At 32.3% G+C, this 25,977-nt stretch overlaps 1 protein-coding gene across 2 annotated transcripts in view; it reads left to right on the forward strand.

Moving 5' to 3' along the window:
• LOC143083001 (tumor protein p53-inducible protein 11-like) overlaps positions 1-25,977 on the forward strand; it is a 137,111-nt gene that overhangs the window by 26,260 nt on the left and 84,874 nt on the right. The window contains exon 1 of one of the 2 annotated variants that reach the window (XM_076259089.1): positions 5,962-6,017. The exons of the other annotated variant lie outside the window; for it this stretch is intronic. Coding sequence (XP_076115204.1) covers positions 5,977-6,017 — 41 coding nt within the window. The 5' untranslated portion in view covers positions 5,962-5,976. Of the gene's footprint in view, positions 1-5,961; positions 6,018-25,977 lie in introns of those variants that run through there. 2 annotated transcript variants of the gene reach the window in all.

Here is a 25,977-nt window from a genome sequence, read left to right on the forward strand (position 1 = left end):
TTTTCTATTAAAATGTACTGGTATTAACATTGTCATTTGAAATTCTATATTTACACTGGAAAAGGAAGTACAGATGTGTCTAAGGCAAAATGCCATAAAAATTTATTTTATATCTACAGGGAAAACGGTAGTATTAAATTTTCCCAGCATTAGGTTGGCCTTTTGTGTACCCAAGGCAGGTGAAGGAAGTCAAATTCGGAGCGCTGTGATTGGATGTAAGGGTACAATATATTTTTTTATTTATCTATGAATAAATGCAGTGTGTATATTTACAATATAAATTTTGCAACCTATTGAAATATTTTCTAGAGAATTATTAGAAAAGACTTCCAAAATTTTATAAATTTGGTGCAAAATGAAGGTGGGCATGGATAACATAAACAAGCTCCGTTGGAAGTTGGTCATGATACTATTTGGCTTTAATTTTTAAAACAGAATAATAAAGTACTAACACAACATATAACTGTTTTATGCAGGTTTTTATCTTAAAAAGTGGTAAATTTAGAAAATGTTAATATTGTCGCCTATGGCAGAATAAATAGTACCGTTTTCCCTACAGAGTAATACTTTTATTTCTGCTCTTTGTCAGACCTCTTCTTCAAAAGTTAGTACCCTTTAATGACAATTTTTTTCAAAATTGTTTCAGTTTTGAAAATTATTTTGCAATTAAATAGACAGAAATGCAACATGACAAAAATGATTGGCATGACGTGATCTACAAATAAGTCAACATGCCTGAAATAGAGATTATTGGAGTTATTTCCCTTTAATGTATTTTTTTTCTACCAATGTTTTGCATTTCTGCCTTTTGTTTTGAAGATAATAATACAAAAAATTTAAAACCCTAGAATGATTAGCATAATAAGATCTACAAATGAGCAACCATGGATAGATTGAAATTGCAAGTTGTGTTTTATGTGATATTGCCCTTTCATTACATTTTTTAGGGTTTTTTTTTTTTTTATCTTTTTCCGGTTTTGGGCAAAACTAAAGAAGAAAAAGATAAACTCTTAACTTAAACAAAATGATTGGCAATGCAAGTTAGATAAATAAAAAAGGCAAGTGTTGTTTCCATTTATAGCAAAATTGTCAACATAAAATAGAGCAGGGGTCTTATCTTGAACATTGACATCCAAAATACTTAGGTTAAATAATTCAATTGATTTTAATTACAAATAGGATCACTTCTTTCTGTCATTTATCAATCACACAAATTCTTATTTTTGAGCAAGCTGCTACAATTACCATATACCGATATATCTTTTGTTTTCAAAGAAAAAATTGATTCCCATACCATAACACCATCTTTTGAAATTTATTTATCTCTGCATGAAATGAATACAACCGTAAAAGTCATTTATTTAAGCACGAAATAGGACATTTTAAACTGATTTGTTGGGTATCAATGAATGGTCTATTGAGTTTTAAATTGATAAAGCCTGACTTGTGACAAGATCCTGACATTGCAGTGTAATCCCACACCATCATTTCTCAGTAGGACTCAAACAATCTTCATTCAATTGTTTTATATTACAAATAAAATATGTTATCCTTGATCATCTGTATTGGTCTATGGCTTTAAATAACATTTTATGAAATTGATTCCTAGTATTGAAAATTTATTTGTTTATTATTAAAATGCTATTATGGAATGTTATTATGCTTTATGTTTGTTTGGACAATGATTACAATGGTAAATCACTAATAAAAGTGCATCATTTATTGTAAGGGCAGTGATCTTTAATTTATAAAAACATTTTTCAGAAGTTTGTATTTGCGTTAACAGCTTATGGTTAACTTGTTTTCTTATTGTTCAATTGTTGTGGTTTTATGTTTGCCTTTGTTTTGATTTGGATCTTTCATATTTGACAGACATATATCATTTTAGCAGTTCAATCTTCAGAATAAACTTTTGAAACAACTCACGTTTTAAAACATCATGTAAAGATTCTATTGGCTTTTGTAGACATTATAGGGCCTTAAACTGTTTAAGAAAAACTGTAAATTCATTTATTTTAGTGGGAACCAATTTTCTTGGATTGAGGAAAACTTACTTTCATGGATATTTGATTTCATGCTTTTGCCATATTCTGCATACAAGCCAATTGAAAATTTTCAATTCGGTGAACATTTAAAATCATGGTTAACCTGTAACCACGAAACCCAGGAAAATTGGTATCCAACAAATATTACTGAATCAACAGTATTGGTCATGTGACAAACGGAAGACATTTCTATAACAATTGTATTGTATTTGGTTTTCTAGAATTTTGGTTCACAGACTACTTAAGGTGGTACCTAACACTAAAGGGAGATAACTCTGTAAAGTCAGCTAAACGTTTTAATTACGTTGTGTTGTAAAAGGAATAATAAGCTTCTCAATGATCAAAATTGGTATTTGTCAAATTGCTATATAACCAGTGTAATTTTTCTGGCAAAACGGTTGGTTCAAAATTTTTTATATTTTTATATTTTTGTTAAAGGGTCAAAGTAAATACTTTGACAAAATTTTATGAAAATTAAACGAGCCAAATTAATTTTAGTACAAGTGTTGGGTACCACCTTAAATTTAAACATATAGAGGGCAATCAGTATCATAGTTACAAGTAAAGATTTCACGGACAACATCATTATCTCAGAATGAAAAAGGAATAGATCAAGGTCATTCTACCTAACTCCAAGGTCAAGGTGTCTTAATACTACAATCATTGTAAAGAGGAAAAATGGTTGAAAAGATAGGCCCAACCTATTTTGGCATGTACTAAAAGGTGGAGTGGTGGAGTGGAGTCACTGAGTGAAAACATGGAGTTAGGAAATGGAGTATAGTTGAGTTGTGGGTTTAATAGTTTTGATATTAAACCAATTTATAAGATATTTTTTGTACATGTGTAGCTATAAAAATCATAAAATGATTGTTTGGTCTGAAGGGGGCTTGAGGGAATAAATCTTTTTTATGGCCCCGTCTGTGCCATATAGTTTTACCCTTGTCCGAAATTCCGTAATTAGATAATCCGAAATTCCGTAATTCCGTCATTCTGTCATTCCGCAACAAACACTTATACAGAGTTTTTTTCTAAACACCTTCAGATATTGGGCTGATTTTTGGTATGTAAGTTAACCATGATAAGTTACAGATCAAGTTTAAGTTTCGTTCTGCTCCACTAATTTTTGCCGAAATTACAGACTTAGGACTTTGAGAAATTGTTGAAAATCACAGTTATATTTAATACAGACTTTTTTCTAAACGCCTTAAGATATTTGGCTGATTTTTTATATGTGAGTTAACCATGATGAGTTACAGATCAAGTATAAGTTTTGTTCCGCTTCACGAATTTTTGCTGAAATTACAGGTTTTGGACTTTGATAAATTATTGAAAATCATAGTTATACGGATTTTTTTCTATACCCCTCCAGATTTTGAACTGATTTTTGATATGTGAGACTACCATCATGTTTGTGTCCACATGTGTTATGAAAATTGCAGATTTGGGACGGGGCCATTCGTGTTGCTTTGACACATCTAGTTTATTGTCGAGCCTGCAACTTTTGTTGCAGAAAGCTCGACATAGGGATAGTGATCCAGCGGCGGCGTTAGCTCACTTCTTAAAAGCTTTATATTTTAGAAGGTGGAAGACCTGGATGCTTCATACTTTGTATATAGATACTTCATGTTACAAAGTTTCCGTCAGTCACAGGTCCAATGTCCTTGACCTCATTTTCATGGTTCAGTGACCACTTGAGAAAAAAGTTCAAATTTTTTGTAATGTTGAATTCTCTCTTATTATAAGTAATAGGATAACTATATTTGGTATGTGCGTACCTTGCAAGGTCGTCATGTCTGTCAGACAGTTTTCACTTGACCTCGACCTCATTTCATGGATCAGTGAACAAGGTTAAGTTTTGGTGGTCAAGTCCATATCTCAGATACTATAAGCAATAGGGCTAGTATATTTGGTGTATGGAAGAACTGTAAGGTGTACATGTCCAATTGGCAGGTGTCATCAGACCTTGACCTCATTTTCAAGGTTCATTGGTCTTTGTTTAGTTATCTTGGTTAATGTTAAGTTTATGTTACAGTTGTAATAAAGCTTAGCTTTATACTTAGGACTATCAACATAATATCAATGATTAGTATAGAAGGCGAGACATTTCAGCGTGTGCACTCTTGTTGTTTAATTTAGATTAACATGATAAATTCAATGTGAAAATGTTGATAGATAATTAAATTTTGTTATGTCATAGTCCATTGTTTACAAAAATATTAATAATTTTAATATCTTTATGAGAAGATGTTTTTTCAGCCTCTGTTTGACTCTGACATATTTTTCCGGCAATAAAACATACATTTTTAACTAGAGGCTTAACCTGCCACAATGTGAAAAATTTACAAAAGCGCTATGTGCATTTTAATAAAAGTTATGTGAGCCGTGTCCTTAAATACCTTTTATAGTAGCATGGGTCTTTTGCTTTTATTTTCCCTACTAATCAGAAATACACTTCAATTCATAACAGTAAAAAAATGTACTACATAGACAACATTGTCACACCTCCAGCTAAGCTGTCATAAAATGCTACCCAAAACTTTGGCCAACTTTGATAAATAATCAAATATGACAAATGAAATAATATAAAATCAGTGTGTGTGTGTGTGTGTGTGTGTGGGGGGGGGGGGGAAACAATTATAAATGATTTTAATTTGAGATTTTCATATTAATTTGTTTACAATTTTATTTGATACGAAGTGTGATTGATTTGTTGATTCGTGAATTATTTCACTCCATGACTCCACTGACCAACACTCAAGCACTCCAACACCCCAACACTCCACCACTCTACTCCACTCAACCTTTTAGTACATGCCATTTATTTTATATTTTATTCGACTAGATGTGCTCTATTTATGGATTGGCCCCCTGATTGCGTTTGTAACTTTCAAAACCAAGACTATATCTTTTTGATAGATTTGGTATAAGAAACTAAAAAGTATGAAGGTGTTATTTAGAACATTTGGTATTTAAATTGTATTAATTAGTAATAATTCAGTGTGCATGTAATGCAGTGTTAATACATATTTATAAGCCATGTGCAGGATGTCAGATTTCCGTTTGCATAATTTAAATGTGTGTCTAAGTCAATTATTCTAATGCAAATTTAGAAATAAATGGGATTTTAGGAAGTTAATTGTATATAGATTTCAGTGCATTTCAGTGAAATTAGGGAAAAGAATTTACAATGGTTGTAATAAACTTTGAAATTTAAATTCTTTAATATTAGCGTTACATCATAAGATAGAAAATCATGTAATTTTATAGAGAGGGGGGAGAATAAAACTACTTTTAAATATCTTTTAAAAGGATTTCTTGCAGTTTCTTATACTTCATGGATGTTTAATTGTGTATAGTTACGTAACTGATGCAGCGTTTCATGAAGCTGAGTTATAAAAAAGTTCTTTGCATCTTAATTTTATTATAACTCTGTAAGGGAACTATTAGATAAGCAGTGCAAAATGTGTTTTTTCTTTGTTCCTGAAATGAATATCTGCAGTAATTAAATATAAAATCAGAACTAATTAAGTTTTCTCGGTTTCCAAACAAAGTGATATTGATAGACATGAAAAGAGACTCAATGTGATATGAATCTAAACATTGTCAAATAAAACTGACTTTTAATTACTCTTTTTGATGGAAAATGAACTAAACTATTTATAACTCTTTTTGATGGAAAATCTGTCTCTGAGTCAAGTATTTAATTTCAAGAAAACTTTTAATTATCATTTTGTAGATTAATCTAAATTATGTTATTTTTAGTGAAAAATGACATAAAAATTCCTTTTTTTCACCAAAATATGTATACAGTGTTACAGATGCCAAAATATTACGCATAAATATATAATCTGTAGTTGTTATAAATTTTGTATCAGTGATAGAGATGTTTGTTGTTTAACATACATGAACTTTATTTTTGGTGAAATACACAATGGAATCTGATAGTGAAGATATTATTATACCACAATCAAGGTATGTATCATCAGTTTCAATAACTTCTGTGTATTAAAAAACTGTTTTTTAGCATGATAAAAATATATGAAGAGTTTTGAGAAAAATTTGCAGAATTATTGGTGTTTTCACTGCAATTCAATTTCCATCTGTTTTCCTATATAACCTCACTAGTCCTTCATCTTCAACTTTTACGAAAATCTTCTACTTTGAAACTACTGGTCCAAATATGATTAAATTTGGTTACAATTATATTTGGGGTATCTTATTTAAAAAATGTGCCCAATGACCCACACACCAACAAAGATGGCTGACATGGCTAAATATAGAACATATGGGTAAAATGCAAGTTTTGTCTATTAATTTGAAAACTTTTAAAAATAGTTGTTTATTTCATTGTTGAAATTAACAGTTGACTTCTAATTAGAGTTATCACCCTTTGAAGACAATTTTTACCATTTTTTGCCTCATATCTTAGAAATGATAATAGATAGATAGAAACTTAAATAAGCAAAAATGATCAGCAAGAGAAGATCTACATTTGAGACCATATGGAGGAAATTTTCTGTCATAACTCCTCATTAGAGCTCATTGCCCTTTAATGATGATTTTTAAATTTATATTTTGCATTTGGCCTTTTATGATAAAAGTTAAAATAGATTATTAGAAATGATCAACAAGGCAAGATTGTAACAAGCAAGTCAAAATTTACCAATCTAGTTAGTAGACTCATGACTGTCACTCTTTATTATTTATTATAGAACAAAAGATCAGCAATAAAAAGCAACAACAAAAAAGATTTATTTGATGAATTCTTTTTTCATGAGTGTCCGAATTTGTACATATATCTAGGTCAGCGACATAGGCTCTCTAGTTTCCTGTTGTTATGGGTAATTTTACAAAATTTAACTGACCTTGTTTAAGGGTTCAGTGATCAATGTTAGTTTGTGTGATTTTAGGTCTGTTTCTCAAATACTATAAATAATAGATTACAGATATTTGGTATATAGCATGATTTAAAGGTGTATATGTTCATCTGGACTTGGCCTTATTTCCATGCTTTCTTTCTTTCTTATGTATAAGCTTCCTATCTTAGGAACACCCTTTAATGGGTAATAGGGAATATTTACATAAATGGGTAAGAACATAAATCATGCTTCATTGGTCAAAGTTTTGTTTTTTGTGATTCAGTCTGTTTTTCAGATACTTCAAGTTACTTCATGTTAAAGGTCAATTAAATACTTAAAGCAAGAATGGAAACAGGGATTTTGCAAAAGAGACATTACAACTAAAGTGTAGAAAAGAGCCTGAGGCCACCAATGGGTCTGCTTGTAAAGACTGGTTGGTTGATCTAACATTCACCTTATGTTCATATGTTTTTATTATCGTTTTTTCTGTTCTGTACGATTGTCATTTTTTTTTTTTTATTCTATCCTGTACAGTTGTTGCTTTCTATAATTTCTTGTAGAATATTTGTCATTTTTAGTAAGCCTTTCATAAAAGAAAATTTAAAAAAGGACTTCAATGTTATTCAGACAATATTTTCATTGTACCCTTGAGGGTAGTCATGTTTTCCTTTTGAGAATTTCAATATTTATGGAAATGAAATTTGCATTTTACACCAAACAAAACTGAGACTGCCCTTTCATTTTTAGCTCACCTGGCCCAAAGGGCCAAGTGAGTTTTTCTCATCACTTGGCGTCCGGCGTCCGTCGTCGTCGTTAACTTTTACAAAATTCTTCTCCTCTGAAACTGCTGGGCCAAATTTAACCAAACATGGCCAAAATCATTATTAGGGTATCTAGTTTAAAATTTGTGTCCGGTGACCCGGCCAACCAACCAAGATGGCCGCCATGGCTAAAAATAGAACATAGGGGTAAAATGCAGTTTTTGGCTTATAACTCAAAAACCAAAGCATTTACAGCAAATCTGACAGGGATAAAATTGTTAATCAGGTTAAGATCTATCTGCCCTACAATTTTGAGATGAATCGGACAACCCGTTGATAGGTTGCTGCCCCTGAATTGGTAATTTTAAGGAAATTTTGCTGTTTTTGGTTATTATCTTGAATATTATCATAGATAGAGATAAACTGTAAACAGCAAAAATGTTCAGTAAAGTAAGATCTACAAATAAGTCAACAGGACCAAAATGGTCTGTTGACCCCTTTAAGAGTTATTGCCCTTTATAGTCAATTTTTAAACCGTTTTTCGTAAATCTTAGTCATCTTTTACAAAAATCTTCTCCTCTGAAACTGCTGGGCCAAATTAAACCAAACTTGGCCACAATCATCATTGGGGTATCTAGTTTAAAATTTGTGTCCGGTGACCCAGCCAACCAACCAAGATGGCCGCCATGGCTAAAAATAGAACATAGGGGTAAAATGCAGTTTTTGGCTTATAACTCTGAAACCGCAGCCTTTAAAGCAAATCTGACATCAGGTAAAATTGTTTATCAGGTCAAGATCTATCTGCCCTGAAATTTTGAGATGAATTGGACAACCCGTTGATAGGTTGCTGCCCCTGAATTGGTAATTTTATGGAAATTTTGCTGTTTTTGGTTATCATCTTGAATATTATTATAGAAAGAGATAAACTGTAAACAGCAAAAATGTTCAGCAAAGTAAGATCTACAAATAAGTCAACAAGACCAAAATGGTCTGTTGATCCCTTTAGGAGTTGTTGCCCTTTATAGTCAATTTTTAACCATTTTTCGTAAATCTTAGTTATCTTTTACAAAAATCTTCTCCTCTGAAACTACTGGGCCAAATTAAACCAAACTTGGCCACAACAATCATTGGGGTATCTAGTTTAAAAAGCTGTGTCCGGTGACCCGGCCAACCAACCAAGACGGCTGCCATGGCTAAAAATAAAACATAGGGGAGAAATGTAGATTTTGGCTTATAACTCTGAAACCGCAGCCTTTAGAGCAAATCTGACAGAGGTAAAATTGTTTGTCAGGTCAATATCTGTCTGCCCTGAAATTTTCAGATGAATCTGACAACCCGTTGTTGGGTTGCTGCCCCTGAATTGGTAATTTTAAGGAAATTTTGCTGTTTTTGGTTATTATCTTGAATATTATTATAGATAGAGATAAACTGTAAACATCAATAATGTTAAGCAAAGTAAGATTTACAAATAAGTCAACATGACGGAAATGGTCAATTGACCCCTAAGGAGTTATTGTCCTTTATAGTCAATTTTTAACAATTTTCATAAAATTTGTAAATTTTAACTAACATTTTCCACTGAAATAACTGGGCCAAGTTCATTATAGATAGAGATAATTGTAAGCAGCAAGAATGTTCAGTAAAGTAAGATGTACAAACACATCACCATCACCAAAACAAAATTTTGTCATGAATCCATCTGCTTCTTTGTTTAATATTCACATAGACCAAGGTGAGCGACACAGGCTCTTTAAAGCCTCTAGTTTTTTAATGTGCACAGTACATGTACATGTATTTTTTTATAATCAAGTTAATCATAAGGTCTAAGAAAATCTGAAATATTGCCAGTTATTAATGTGTGACAGGAAAAATATGTTAACCAATAATTTACATCACTTTCCCTCATAGTGACAAAGACATTATATATATTATCCACATATATATCTATAATACTAAAATTACGAGGTCCAATTTGTCAGCCGTCATCACGTAAAAACGACGAATCAAAGAATTCAACTTTAAATACAACTAATATAGTACAAAGGTGTAGATTAAAAATTACACCACTCCAGGCCCTTTTGTTTTCCACGTAATTAATATTGCCAATAATTAGGAAGTTCTGGGTCGAGTCCGATACCGATACCAATAGTATAATCACCTGTTACCTATTACCTTATCTGTACGTTTCGCATCTGACAGGCGCACCACCAAACGGTGTATTCAGGATTAATATGCTATATACACGGGTCATAATCACAGGGTTGACACTACTAAATTGTCAAATTGTTACCTATTGTAGTATTTTAATCCGTAAGACTTTCTAAGATAACAATACGAATACTAAAAATCTGGACTAAAAATAAGTTTCAATTTGTTAGCGGGCATGACGTAAAATAGCGAATCAAAGAATTCAACTGTATTTATAACTAATATAGGACAATGCTGTTGATTAAAAAATACTCCATTCCAGGACCTTTTGTTTTCCAAATAATTAATATTACCAATAATTGATAAGTTCCAGTTCGACGGGTTCAAACAGAAAGATTTGAAAGCAGAGAAAATTGTGTATCTTATAATCGGCATGACTTTATCAGATGGCAGTACTAATACGAAGATAAGGCTTGCGCATAGTTATATACTTTAATTCAGTCACGGACCCGCGATATCACGGGTGTGTTCTAGTATATATTAACCACATATAATGTCAATATTCTAAAAACTTAATAAAGATTTTTTTTTGTGTTCCTGATTTGAATGGCCAGTCATGGTATTTTTGATACCCCTTCCACTGTCTTTCTATCATTCCCAAAGATAATACCAGTTACAATTGCTCGGCATATAGTATTACCCTTGTCCTTCATCAAATTTTTCTTTACTTCTTTCATACATGTTTCACCTTCCAGTAAGTGTTATAATGTAGGCATATAGTATTGGCATTTTCAATCCATTGTAGTTCTAAAGAAAAGAATCATTCCAACATATGATTAGATCTTTTCAAATATTCTTCTGTTCATTCAGTATGCAAGAGTTGTCCAGAAAGTTTCTTAATGCCATTAAACAGCGACCTAGTTTTTTTTGTATCTAGTTTCATAATGGTTAGTTATTCCGGCATAGTTTGCATATAGTCAATTGATTTACATACTGGCATAATCACTGCACTCAGACAGAAAAATTTGCTTGAAATTGTACTTGATGTATAGGCGTCATGGTTAAAAAAACTTAGTACTCTTAGTAGCTAGAAACACCATGCCTTGCGGTCATAAAACTTTCGAGTAAGTTTTTCTTATCGTACTTGAAAATCAACCAATCAAAACATTGGATTTCATGTTTTCAGCAGTATTTTTGTGCTCCAAGCACTGAGCAAAGTTTTATGACTTCAACCCCATATCTAGGATTTTGAATAAGTTGATTTAGTACTATAATTTTGAAATGACCAGACATACATTTTATGCTTATGCTGATACCTCTCTTACGTTTTGTATGTACCATCTTATGATGAATAATTTTAAAAATAGATCTAGTTTCTTTCAAGTTTGCCAAGTTGTATAAATGATGTAATTAGAGCACTTTATCTTATCTTTCATTCTGCTGATTGGGTCTCTTAGGTTTCTTAAATTTCAGACAATTGAGTTTTAGTCAGAGTTGTAGGCCTCACTGTAAATTAAAGATGAAGAATAGCAAACTTAAGAGCTTCTCTGTTCTTAAGGACTTAGTCAGGGGGTATGTTTGTATTTTTACAAAGTTGACCACCATTTACCTTCTTTTTAGCTCACCTGGCCCAAAGGGCCAAGTGAGCTTTTCTCATCACTTGGCATCTATCGTCCGTCGTCGTCTTCTGTCGTCGTTGTTAACTTTTTACATTTTGAACTTCTTCTAGAGAACCACTGAATGGAATGAAACCAAACATGGCATGAATGTTCCTTATGAGGTGCTGACCAAGTGTTGTTACTTTGTAGCCGATCCATCATCCAAGATGGCTGCCAGCGGGGGACTTAGTTTAACATAGGACCCTATGGGAAATTCATACAAATGACTTCTTCTAGAGAATCACTGAATGGAATGAAACCAAACATGGCATGAATGTTCCTTATGAGGTGCTGACCAAGTGTTGTTACTTTGTAGCCGATCAATCATCCAAGATGGCCGCCAGGGGGGGGACTTAGTTTAACATAGGACCCTATGGGAAATTCATACAAATGACTTCTTCTAGAGAACCACTGAATGGAATGAAACCAAACATGGCATGAATGTTCCTTATGAGGTGCTGACCAAGTGTTGTTACTTTGTAGCCGATCCATCATCCAAGATGGCCGCCAGCGGGGGACTTAGTTTTACATAGGACCCTATGGGAAATGCATACAAATGACTTCTTCTAGAGAACCACTGAATGGAATGAAACCAAACATGGCATGAATGTTCCTTATGAGGAGCTGACCAAGTGTTATTACTTTGTAGCCGATCCATGATCCAAGATGGCTGCCAGTGGGGTACTTAGTTTAACATAGGACCCTATGGGAAATGCATACAAATGACTTCTTCTAGAGAACCACTGAATGGAATGAAACCAAACATGGCATGAATCTTCCTTATGAGGTGCTGACCAAGTGTTGTTACTTTGTAGCCGATCCATCATCCAAGATGGCCGCCAGCAGGGGACTTAGTTTAACATAGGACCCTATGGGAAATTCATACAAATGACTTCTTCTAGAGAACCACTGAATGGAATGAAACCAAACATGGCATAAATGTTCCTTATGAGGTGCTGACCAAGTGTTGTTACTTTATAACCAATCCATCATCCAAGATGGCTGCCAGCGGGGGGACTTAGTTTAACATAGGACCCTGATTTTATGGGAAATGCATACAAATGACATCTTTTAGAGAACCACTGAATGGAATGAAACCAAACATAGGATGAATGTTCCTTATGAGGTGCTGACCAAGTGTTGTTACATTGTCTCCAATCCTTCATCCAAGATGGCTGCCAGCGGGGGGCTTAGTTTAACATGGGACCCTATGAGAAATGCATGCAAAAGTCTTCTTCTAGAGAACCAAGGAATTGAATGAAATGAAACATAGCATTAATAGTCCTTTCCTTATGAGGTGCTGGCCAAGTTCTGTTACTTTGTAGCCGATCCATCATCCAAGATGGCCGCCAGTGGGGGACTTAGTTTAACATAGGACCCTATGGGAAATTCATACAAATGACTTCTTCTAGAGAGCCACTGAATGGAATGAAACCAAACATGGCGTAAATGTTCCTTATGAGGTGCTGACCAAGTGTTGCTACTTTGTAACCGATCCATCATTCAAGATGGCTGCCAGTGGGGGGACTTAGTTTAACATAGGACCCTGATTTTATGGGAAATGCATACAAATGACATCTTTTAGAGAACCACTGAATGGAATGAAACCAAACATAGCACGAATGTTCCTTATGAGGTGCTGACCAAGTGTTGTTACTTTGTCTCCGATCCTTCATCAAAGATGGCTGCCAGCGGGGGGCTTAGTTTAACATAGGACCCTATGGGAAATGCATACAAAAGTCTTCTTCTAGAGAACCAAGGAATTGAATGAAATGAAACATAGCATGAATAGTCCTTTCCTTATGAGGTGCTGGCCAAGTGTTGTTACTTTGTAGTAAAATTTTATCTGTTTTTATATGATTTCAAAAACCCAAGTAGAGTCGATAGTCGGTGAGCGATACAGGCTCTTGAGAGCCTCTAGTTTATTGATACATGAACTTTTAATAAGACTGCTGTAAATTCAGAAAATATGACATGCTTTTATTTTTTGGTAATTTAAAATTGAACAAAATTGCTAGATTAATTGTTGTGGCTTCAGGAAAAGTTAAATACATGCAGATATACAATGTATGTATCAGATATAGTAACCACTTTAATAAAAATATAATTTGAAAACAAAATGCAAATTTGAACTTGACCTCACAGTAAAAGTAATAGTTCAGTTCTATCCCTCAAGATTTGAGATCTGGCAGTGTTTTGCACTTTAATACCAAGATTTCTGTTGCCAGAACAATAAGACATTGTTATTACATAACTGTCTATATATTTTCTTAATAGTTTTATTGTTTAAACTAAAACTATGCCAGTATTTATAAGCATGTTGATTGATGATGACTAGACTACTTAAAGACTCCACTGTGACTCCACTGTGAGTTATAATATATCAAGAACTCATTGTGTCTGAAACATACTGTAGAAACGGACAGTACAATAAATAACATTGACTTAAATAAAGAAAACTTATACCAATGTGTGGAATTTCTTAACAATAAGGCTAGAACTTCTTTATTGTTTTCATAAAAGTCTGAGATTTAGGACAAAACCCTTATCTTCATTAGTATTGGGGAAAATATGACAGTCATTTTTTTTTATTCAAAGAGTGAATAAAAAGCTTGTTGAATATTTTATAGTGTTACAATCAATAAAATTATGGAACAAAACATTTTAGACAAGTATTTGATTCCTTTGTTTAAGAATTAAAGGTTTCCTTTAAGTAATTTCATTGGGAAGTACAATCATTTACCACAGCACATTTTGTATTTAGAACATATCAAACACATTCTATTCAAATGGTTCAAAACATAGGCACCAAATTTATAAAACAAAATCCCACAGCATCAAGGACGCAGTCAGTGTTTCGAAGCATGTAGTTATTTGGATGTTTAGCTTCATTTGGTTATGACGAAAAGAACGATTTTACAGCATTCTGAATGAAACGTTGACACTTTGTTTTAACTTTAATGATGTGTTTAAATTGTCACTTTCAGTAAAAAAAATTATACCGCAGTTAAATTGAATAGAGCTTCAGTTAATGCAGAAGAATGAAAAACAACCTTAAAGCAAAAATATTCTGTGAAACTTTTAATGATATTATTTGGCATTATAATAGGGTTATAAACAATCAGCTTTAGAAAATAATAGGCTTTAAGACATTTATAATATGGTTAATATTATAAACAGGCATATTAGCAAGTTTGTTATATCTGGAATTTATGTGTGATGTACCTCAAAATGAGCTCTTATAATGCAAATGTTAATACTGTCCTTTAACAGCATTGTTAAAAGCCATGAAATGCTAACAAAGTTCAAAGAATAAATACTGTGAAACATTTTTACTTCCAAACTGTGGATGAAACTGAATGTGACAATTAATAAAACTACAGGATAAAGTAAATGATAAAAGCAACATTAACTGTCTTATTAGTTAAAGCTCTTCAATGTTCTTGGTGTTTATATACATCCTTGGTTCAGATATTCTGCTTTGCACCTTCCTTGTGCAGGTGCATCCTGAAAAGCTCATGACATTTATAAAGTGTTAATTTATATTTTTTAAAAGACAATTCTCAATTTTAAGCACACAGATATGCATAGGCCCTACCATTATAAATAGTCATTTGTAAGTTATTGTACCTAAATCTAGTTTTATGGATTCTAGAGTTTTTTGGCTATCAATCTAGGATTTTAGTAATGAACAACCATTTCTAGGAAAATTTGTGCATCTACTGAAAAATATGACTTGTCAATTGTTGATGTGTTTAATTTTGCCAGTTGCTGCTGATGTTGCACCTGAGTTTTGATACAACCTTGAGACTTATCCATTTTAGTACATATTTTCTTTTTTTAAAGAGTGTAAGAGGTAAGGAGGCAATAGAAGAATGCTTTTAATTTTCATTTTGTAATATTTGCCTCCAATTATCTATCTAATGCAGGTCAAGCTAGTAGAATTATGGGGATATTACCAAAGTCTGTGATGGATACAGGCTAGTCTAAGGTATTATGAGTGTTATAAAAGGTCTATAGTTTACCTATATTTTACCTATATATACCTAGAACCAGACATATAGGGACTGTCTTCTTGGCAATAAGGTAGACTTAAACCAGTATGCTCAATATACAATCACTTTAAAGCCTCGGTCACACCTTACCGGATAGCTCGAACGGACGCCTAACGGATAACTTTTTTTCAATCCGTTCATGTCCGTTAGACGTCCGTTCTTATCCGTTAGGCGTCCGTCCATATCCGTTGCATGTCCATTACGCGTCCGTTTTATCCGTTGACGTCCGTTCTGTCCGGTGGAAAATTTTGAGCATGTTCAAAACTTTGAACGGACGTCCAACGGATAAAATGTCCGTTGAACGTCCGTTAGGCGTTCGTTAGGCGTCCGTTTTGTATCCGTTACGTGTCCGTTATGCATCCGTTGGAGATCCGGTAGACCAATTCACCAACGGACGTCTACCGGACGCCTAACGGACGCCTAACGGACGCCTAACGGATAAAACGGATGTGAAACGGACATTAACGAAAGGATAACGGATAAAACGGATGCCTACCGGATGTAAAACGGACAAATGCCAATTGAAATTTCGCGTTAGAAATGCCAATAATTGGTATGTCAGATTTTCTTGAGTGTCATGAATATTTATTATTCGTGATGGATCTTTGAGTAAGAGCACGTCTTCGCTCCAAACAGCTCTTATTCAGGCCAGACTCAACTTAAATGTAGCAAATATAATCCTTATAGCTGTCGAAAGGAGAAGACAAAGGAGATGGTGGACACGACCATGGGTTAGTCCTGAAAGATGATGTAGTTTTGGTCTATATGACCAACTCATGACCGAACTTTGGCGGGAGGATCGGCAGTCCTTTGTACACTTCCTTCGAATGCCCACAGAGATGTTCGACGAGATATTGCAAGTTGGAACTCGCATAGCCAAGCAGAATACCTTTTACAGAAATCCACTGGAACCAGGACTCAAGTTAGCAATTACACTTAGACACCTTGCTTCTGGAGCAAAATATCGTAGCATGCAGTACGGATGAAGAGTTCCGTATAAACACATTATCCGTTTTCATACCAGAGGTACATAATATAAACAAATTCAGAAAATCAACTTAAACTCTATAAGACTGAATTACCACACTGCTTCTACCTTGATTTTTTTTTATCAGAGTAGCTCTATATTTGCACACATATCATGCTAAACAAGACGCAATACAAAATAAAATCAACTAAACCTGTTAACTAAAGTGACCCTCGTGTGTAAAAACGTAAAAAAGAATCGGATAAATTGTTCTATTTGTTTGGTACGCGTGACCTTGATACCTGTCCTACTGACCACACTTTCCCAGAAGCAAATATTATAACATATATACATGTACTAGATACAATCATTTTAAGGTCACGTGTATGTGGTTTATTGCCTTTAATTTTCAGATGGTTTATTGCTTTTAATTTTCAGATGGTTTATTGCCTTAAATTTTTAGATGGTTTATTGCCTTTAATTTTCAGATTATTTTGTTCATCCGTTTTATCCGTTACGCTTCCGTTAGGTGTCCGTTTTATCCGGTACTCGTCCGTTGGATGTACGTTCGACGTCCGTTCTGTCCGGTACGTATCCGTTTCACGTACGTTCAATGTCCGTTGTGTGTCCGTTAGGCATTCGTTACATGTCCGTTAGTAAACCAACGGACTCCCAACGGATAAAAATTTTGTCAACGGATAACTTTTTTTTATCCGTTAGGCGTCCGTTCGAGCTATCCGGTAAGGTGTGACCGAGGCTTTATGTAGTTAAAGAATGATGTATTGCAAAAGAGTTTCTTTTTATTAATAGATGGTTTACCTTAATGTCTAGAGGTTTGACAGAGAAAAAAGAAATTAGTCTTGATATTGAATTTTTATCACAAAATATGAATAAACAATTTTTTGGAAGCCCTGGTTCATGGTGGTAATGTTTGTCAGGTTTATGTCTGTCATATTTGTTTTTCATAAATTGTTTTTGTATGAATTATATTGTTAATTTTATTGTTTGAATTGTTTCACATTTATATTGTCTTGCCTTTTAAAGCCGACTATACTGTATTGGTTTTCTGCATGGTTGAAGGCCATATCAGGTGTCTTATAGTTGCTCACTTCATTTAAACTCTTGTTGATAATTTTCTTATTGTCAATTATACCACATCCTCCTTATAATTATATCAGTAGTGCAAGCAGTTCCAATGTTTTCTTCCAATCACTTATAGAATACTAGTACAATTTCCATTATAACTTGAATTACTCTGATCCTACAGGATAAACTGTTGGTTGGTTTAAATGGTTGCACTTATAAGCTTAAACTTGGATTCATCAAATGTGACACTAAATTTTTAAAATGAATATCTTTTGTAAATAAATGATAATACCAAGTGTGAACTTTCATATTTAATTCATGGAGCTTTCTTATTACGGCGATGTGTTTAGATTAAAGTCAGTCATGATATATTGTCTGTAAAATTTTAATTTGATTTTGTATAGAGTATGCAAAGCATTTGATGATTATTAACGCTGATCTGATCCTGCAGATTGCTTAGAAAATTACAAAGATCATTAAGACTCGCTGTTCATTCTTTTCTTTTTTCTTTTCTTTTTTCCATTTTGGCTTTTGATGTGAGATTACGCAGGGCGAGCAAGTACATTAATTTGCATAAAGAAGGTGTTTTAGATTAATGATTGCTTACAGCCTCAAAACTTAATATTCAAAATTTGAAAGGTAATTGTAAAGGTGTCTGGAAATGAAACTATACTTAAAAGACACTGTTTTAATAAGAACTTTCAAATATTCCGAATGTTTAGAATATTAATGCCTGTACTAAGTCAGGAATATGACTGTTGTTATTCATTTGGTGATGTGTTTGAGCTTTTGATTTTGCCATTTTATTGGGAATTTTCCCTTTTGAATTTTTCTTGGAGTTCAGTATTTTTATGATTTTACATTTTGGAAGGTACACTGTGAAATTTTGAGAAGAGGAACAACATTGTATGTGTATTGCATGAAGAGGGGGCAGGCCTTTTTCGGGACGTCAGGATCAAGTGTTTTTAAGCTCGGGATTTCGAGATCCAGGATTTCTTTTTTTGGATTTTTGGATTTTTGGATTTCGGGATGTCGGGATATAATTTTTATTAAATTCGGGACCTCAGGATTTCATGCTTTTAAGCACGAGATTTCGGGATCAGGACCCCTCCGACCCCATCTCTTGCATGAATTAGTTAATTAGAAAAATTCTAATTTAATATCAAATCTTATTGCATTATATAATCCCGCAAAATTATTTTTTTTAAGCACCATAAAATTTTTTAGAATTTAGGGACTAAATTGATCAAGTCTGTTGAAATATTAAATTTGGCCATTCAAAACAAGTCTTCAAAATTTGTCAATTTAAAAGAAGAGAGAAACAATACAACAATCTGGAATCGGATAAAAGAACCAGATATTCTATTGAATTGCACAATCATATATCTTGTTTTAACAAATATCTTGTAATTTATAATAGATAAGTGGAAATTTCCAGTATATACTGGTTTTGATGTATGTAACTTTTGATAAAAAATTGTTTTGTATATTGTTTTTATGTAAATTTGTCACCTTCCATCATATAAAAAAAGGTTTAGTTTGACATTTAATGTATTTAATCCTCTTGGCAGTATAGTCTTTGATTTTAAGTTTGATCCCTCGAACACATAAGTCACGTAGCATCACTATTGTCATGCAACTTTCATCATTTTTTTTCAAGAATTGATAACAGGAATCTGATATTGATAGAATAGTTGTAATTATAGCACTGATAGAAGTGTTGAACTGTCTGATAACACTTGCGTAACGAAGGGATCATGCAATACTATGAGACAGCGAATAGATTTTTGAAAATATTTCATTTAATGCATCTCCTTTTATTCATATTTTGAAATTACTATGCAAGCATATATCAGATCTGTCATCAGCATCACACATTGGAATTTTTAAGCAAACAAAAATCAGTCAAATTTATAGTCATTTTTAAACAAAATTTCTGGAGGGAATTGCGCTTGATTGTCTGTTTAATTTCTACAATATAAATTAATGGACAACATTATTCTGAATTATTTTCGAAAGATATATTCTAAAGACCACCTTGCTTTGTTTTCTCTGTTACTGAGTAGATTGTTTAGTCCCCTTCCCGTTAAGTTTTCTTCTGGACTCAATCTGGTTAAAATCTTTAACTCTGCACTTTCAAGTTTGTTTGTCGACTCGAATGGAAGATCTGAAAAATTCTGTAAGATGACCTTTCATGATGAGTTAAAATCTAAATCTGATTCCCAGGGCGGAATTATGCTTAAGATTTTACCTACCCACCATTACAAACTTTTTCATTAATTTCTCCTTGCAGTTCAGATCTCTCCATGGGATTCCAGATTGAGATGTAACCTAGTGTGGAACATAGAATTATGAGATTATATACAGAAACAAGTTTAACCAACAATGTTTATGATAATTCAAAGTAAAGAATTGAAATTTTTGAATGTAAATATTTGATCCTCAATGCTGAAAGTTCACTGAATCTGACCCCTTATGGAATATTTTCAGATCTTACATATAATGCAACAAACAAATCTCTAATGAAGCAATTTATTAAGATAAAGTATAAAGTATCTGATTTTAATCAGGTTTTAGGCTTTGGTAGCAAGTGTAATGAATGAATGATAGTGAAGTAAAGTAAAGATTGATGTTCTGTTCTTCTCTTTAAATGAATTTCATCAAATATAGCTTATTTGGTCAATTAATTTGTTTGAATATAATATCTATCCTAGAAGTGCATATCAACTTTCATACAAATTTTCCAATATCATCTTACATGTTATTTTTTTTAAGATAACAGAAGCCATACCAATACAATTACAGGAAGAAACGTTTTTCTATACTCATCAATCAATCTAATAAGCTGTTTGTGACAAAGTGGTCAAACTACAAGAGGACAATTAGCCCTTTTCTTGACTGGTGTAGAATTGATCCATTTATCACTATAAATGTTATTATTATCATAAGTTTTCATCTTAATAATATTTGTTTTCAGGCTCAGCCTCTGTAATTTCTTAATATAAAAGTGTTATATGGCCATAACAATATTTGTTAGCAAGCTGCAATTTGTAAATATATTAAGTGTTATATGACCATTTACAAAGTGTTTTATGATGGTTTTGGTCAATATAAAAAGTTAGTTTAATAGACAGTTTCATATGTCTTTGTTAATTTCTTATGTTAAAGGAATTAAAGAATAAGAAAAACATCTTCCAAATGCTGAACAACTGAACAACATGGCAACATTTTTATGCAGTTAAGCTGCATTATGCGGGCACCCTAGATTTGTGTTCTACCCAATAAATGCTGAAATATGTGCCATTGTTATTATCTAGCTGACTACTATGTTATATATAACTAATTGAACACTTTTTTCATACTTTTAATTCTTTATTACAAAAAATATAACCAGAAAAACCTTAAATGATCGTCGAATCACCCAAAAGTTTTGACTTGAGGTCAATCTCCTAGCCGTCACATATGCATAACACTTTACAAGATCTAACCGTCCAATGTGCATGATGTGTACTAGACTTTGCCCAATGTCAGGCGACCATGGGAATGAAAAATTATGGGAGACTTTGTAACAAGTATTTTTTGTTTATTATAAATTTTTATTGGTGCAAAAAATGAGTAGGTTTAAGGAATTTACCTTAATTATATTTTGGTTTATTTTTGGACCTATAAAAATTTTCTTTTATGGCTCATTTTAAAGAAAACATGTAAATCTTTCAACCCAAAAAATGTTTGACCAACTGTTTTATAATCACCTGTCATTTTATTCCAAACTTAAACATCATGGACTTGGGGTGAAGGTGGGGGTCATTTACATTTACTGTGGGCAGGTCAGTCAGACCTCACCTTTGATCCCTGTAGTAGTAAACATTTGTCTGATTTGTGTCCCATAACTTTTGTCCTTTAGAACACAAACTCAGTTTTTTTTCTAGGGAAGCAAGTCCATTCATACTATTACAAGCTGTTGCTAGGTCAACTTGTACTACTAACAGTCAACTAATACACACATTAACTACCAACTAGAACATCTGCAATCATTGCGAACTTGTACCACTGCAGACTCACCTTTAAAAATATACTAGTATATTGATATATGCGTTACTTTCTAAAACCTTGATAACCGATATAAATTATTTGCCTTAATTAATTAATGGATTAGATAAACATAAATGTATGATATATGAATGATTAATGTTTGTTCTTTTAAATTTAAAAAAAAAAATAGTTCATTTGCCAATTACCGATTTGATTCTGTTATTACACACTTTTTAAACAAATTACTTCCCTTTGTCAATCTTAGACTGGTTCTATACCGGACAATATTGGCTTTTGCCAATGCAAAGTATAATGAATTGAAAATGATGTATCAGCGGTTTAATTTATTTTTCATGAAAATTAATTTCTGATGTCATAAGTATTTAGCTAAACAACAAATTAAGTTAATTAAAAGATTTCAAAATCTTGAAGATTACTCACATTACGCACAGGTAAATTTGCTCTTTCTGCTAGCTCTCTATTGTTAATAAAAATTAATGTCCCTCATAAGGGAGACAACTTAAAAAAAGGTATCTAATTACAGGGTCAATTATGGGAATTGGAAATGGACTATTGAAGCAACATTGCCACAGTTTTCATAATAACGTTTGCCTTGGTTTTTGGTTAACTGCCTTCAGCGCTTACAGCGCTTTGATTTTAAAAAAAATTCAAAGGAAAAAAGAAAAAACCTGACATGGCAACATTTCAGATGTAGGGCACCTGCCTCTTCAAACATATCCCCACCCTCTCCATCCACCCAACCCAATGTTGTTTGTATTTTGAAAATGATAAAATGATAGATTGAATTATGAGTTTGTGGGATATATGTATTGATTTATTGATAAAAAATATCTGAAATAACCTGTTCACAAATTGGACATTGCATTAACTGTTCCAATGATGTCCATTTCATTAAATTGTATGATAATTCCATTGTGTTTGATGTTTAATGAGATGAGTTCATAAAATCCAAGGTTATTTTTTTAGTTTTTCTTTTGATCTTCTATACGAATTTAAGAATACATTAACCTTGATTTTTTAGATTAAAATGAAAAGATGAACTTTCTTATTGTGAAGTTTTACTGAATCATTATACATTCAGATGCAATACTTAGATAATTTCCTGTAAAGCATTTTATTATAGGGAGATTTGCTCTTACCATTAATAACATGCGTGTTGGCACAATATTGATATTTTCTTATAATGGAAGGGATTACTTTTAAGGTGTCAGATAAGCTAGGCACTTCCTGTAAACTGATTGTCGAATATAACTATTGTTTTTTTACAGAGAACTAAACTTGTTTTACATTGCCATTTCATGGCCTGTCATAGCTGACTATGCAGTATGGGCTTTGCTCATTGTTGAAGGCAGTACTGTTACCTATAGTTGTTAATGTCTGTGTCATTTGGTCCCTTGTGGAGAGTTGTCTCATTGGCAATCATACCATATTATCTTTTTTATATTTGTAACAAAAACTGTTTTTCACTGTTTTGGAGGTATGAAATGCAAGTGCGTATAATACACAACTGTGTACTATACATGGCTAAATACGGTACTGTCGGTGTAGTTGAAGATAGAGTACATGATAATATGATTCAAAGCTGAATTACCTGATACAAATTACTTATTTTGTTTATTACATATAAGTGGTGATAGACGCTTTCTGGTCGGAAAGTAAATGACAAACTTGAATGATATAAGTGGTTAAATGCTAACCATTATGTAATTTAAACATTACATTATTACATGTTGCATTTATCTCCACAGAATATAAGAAATCGAACATGTACTTTACTTATCATAGAAAAATAAGGGCACCATTAACTTTTTGTATGTAATGTTGAGGAGAACAAATTTGATTATAATGATTTGCCTGATTGATAAATAATTTTATAGGGAAAGAAAAATAATGTGATCCATTATATTTATGTTACAGTAAAAAAAAATTACAGGCTTTTTAGTACAGTATCTTGTTGCTTTTAAAACTTTTGGTTTTAATGTCAGGAATTTCCAAGTTTGTATGAAATCATCAGTTGACTCCAAACAGGAGTTTTTGCTCATGAAAGTTTTTGTTTAACCTCTTTTTATTCTATTGCAGAAACTATTATTGTTGATAGATGGAATTTGTGACCTGAACAAACATTATGATCAGGAAAAGATCAACTATTAATACAATATAGCTGAAAATGTCTGTTGATTCATTATAGGAGTTATTTATTATATTGCTCTTGAAAGAAATTTTTTTACCATTTTCTTTTATTAGTGCATTAATTATAGTAGATGGGGGAAACTGTTTGAAGCAACAGAATCTGCAGATCTTTAAACTTTGCAAAAAGTGTCTGTTGTCTCCTTGTAGTATTTGAACAGAAACTTAACAAACCAGTCAATATTAAAGAAAACATCAGCTTTCTCCTTATAGCGATTTCAATTTTTATTGACTTTCATGGAAACAATTTATGATATTTTCTTTGCAATTTATGCAAAATTGATGCTCCCTTGGAGCCTATAGATTTATTCAAATCAAAAAAACTACCCAAAAAAAGCTTAGTTATAATAGAATACCATGTTTTTATATGATGAAACTATTTTGTTACAGCCATCACAGTTTAGGAATAAGATTATCAGCTGAGATCTTTTATTAAAATTTGAAAAGCTGTAATCTTACTTGAAAATCGTGTACCTATGACTGCACATTATAAAGGAGATTGTATCAGGTGCATGGCTATTGACTTGCTATTACTTTGTTCCTCTCTGTTGAATCTCTGACTGTGAACAGCTGATCTTTGATTCCAATTAGTGTAATTAACAAACTGTGTTATAACAAGGATTGCACTTTTAGCTATTTGTATACTGGTTGATTTCTGTGTAGATTATTTTCCTCAGATGAAAGTAATGCATTAAGATATTCATCATTTAATTGGTAAAGAAATAAATGGAGCTGGTAACAAGTGCTTTTAGCTTAACCTATTTAAAGAATGCAGAAGAAACATGGAATTAATGTATCTGATTAACATTCAAGAATCTGCAGTGGTGTACATTAATTAATCAATTAAAAAGTTTCTAGTATATAATAAAGTGAAGTTATAACTTGGTTGCTAAAGTACTAGTGAAGATCGAGTCTTTCAAAAGGCTTATGAGGCTTTTCAAAGTAACTCAATCAGCTGATATACATTATCTCATCCAGCATTTTTATATCATATATAAAAAAATCAGAATTAGTCTTATTATTTCTAAAAGCTTTTATTTTTTATCAATAATGAATTATGTATTTTCCCTATAAATATCTTTGATCCGTTTTTGTCATAAAAAAAATCCCATGTCATAAATAAACTGATTTCAAATCATTGTTTCAATTATTTTTAGTTTTTCTTTAACATTAGTTTGTAAAGATAACCTGGTCATTTACTATTTGATGAAAATTCAATACTCAAGGCATTATAGATGTAAAACTGACATATACAGGACTGATAACAATATATCTATTTAAAAAACATCAATGAATCCATTAAGCAGTCAACACTTTGAGCAACCCTAAAATGGTCACACCGGAATATAAAATAATCAAATTTTCACATCCAATTGTTATTTTCAAAAACAATCTTTACCCATAATAGGAAGTAGTTACTCAAAAGTATCTTTGCTTTGTAGTCATAAAAGCGTAAAATCGCCAACGGAGAAAATGTGTAAAAACTTCAGTTGATGTCTATTTTGTCCAATAGGATTTCAAAATGTCCAATTACTATGATTGATCAAAAATGTAAAAATATGACGGCTTTTAATCCCAGAAGATTTAACATTCTATAGGCTTCCTTTTGTATGTACAGAACATAATAATTAATCAAATAAAGATTTTCAAACTTGGTTGCTGGTGCGAGAGCTGATTCTATATCTAGATCAATCTTTTGAAAGGGATGTTAATTGCAATAGCAAGTTTCTCAGGTAGATAGCCAATTGATATTGTCCTAAGCATAGGATGAATAGGATTAGTTCTGACGGGATGTCAGCCTAGCCACAGAACTCATTTGCATATATATGTATACATAAGACAGGTTTACATATTCCTATAATAGAAATCTATGTTTCATCAGATTTCTGTTGGGACCTTGTTTATAGATTTGAGGCATTGATACATAATAGCAGCAATCAAGAGTTTATATTTCAGTGATTTTCCATGATTTCTCCTCATAGGCAACAATTGCATTTTTTTATGACGATACTTGGTTTTCATCGAGTGGTATGATATTTTTACCTCAACACGTTGCATAGCCTAAACAGTATATATAAAATTACCTGTTACCATGAACCTTTGTATATAAACTATTGATGGATTAAAAAAAGGCATATAAACTAATATATTGATGGAT

This window comes from Mytilus galloprovincialis, chromosome 7 (assembly GCF_965363235.1).
Source record: "Mytilus galloprovincialis chromosome 7, xbMytGall1.hap1.1, whole genome shotgun sequence".
In the NCBI taxonomy this organism is placed as follows: Eukaryota; Metazoa; Mollusca; class Bivalvia; order Mytilida; family Mytilidae; genus Mytilus; species Mytilus galloprovincialis.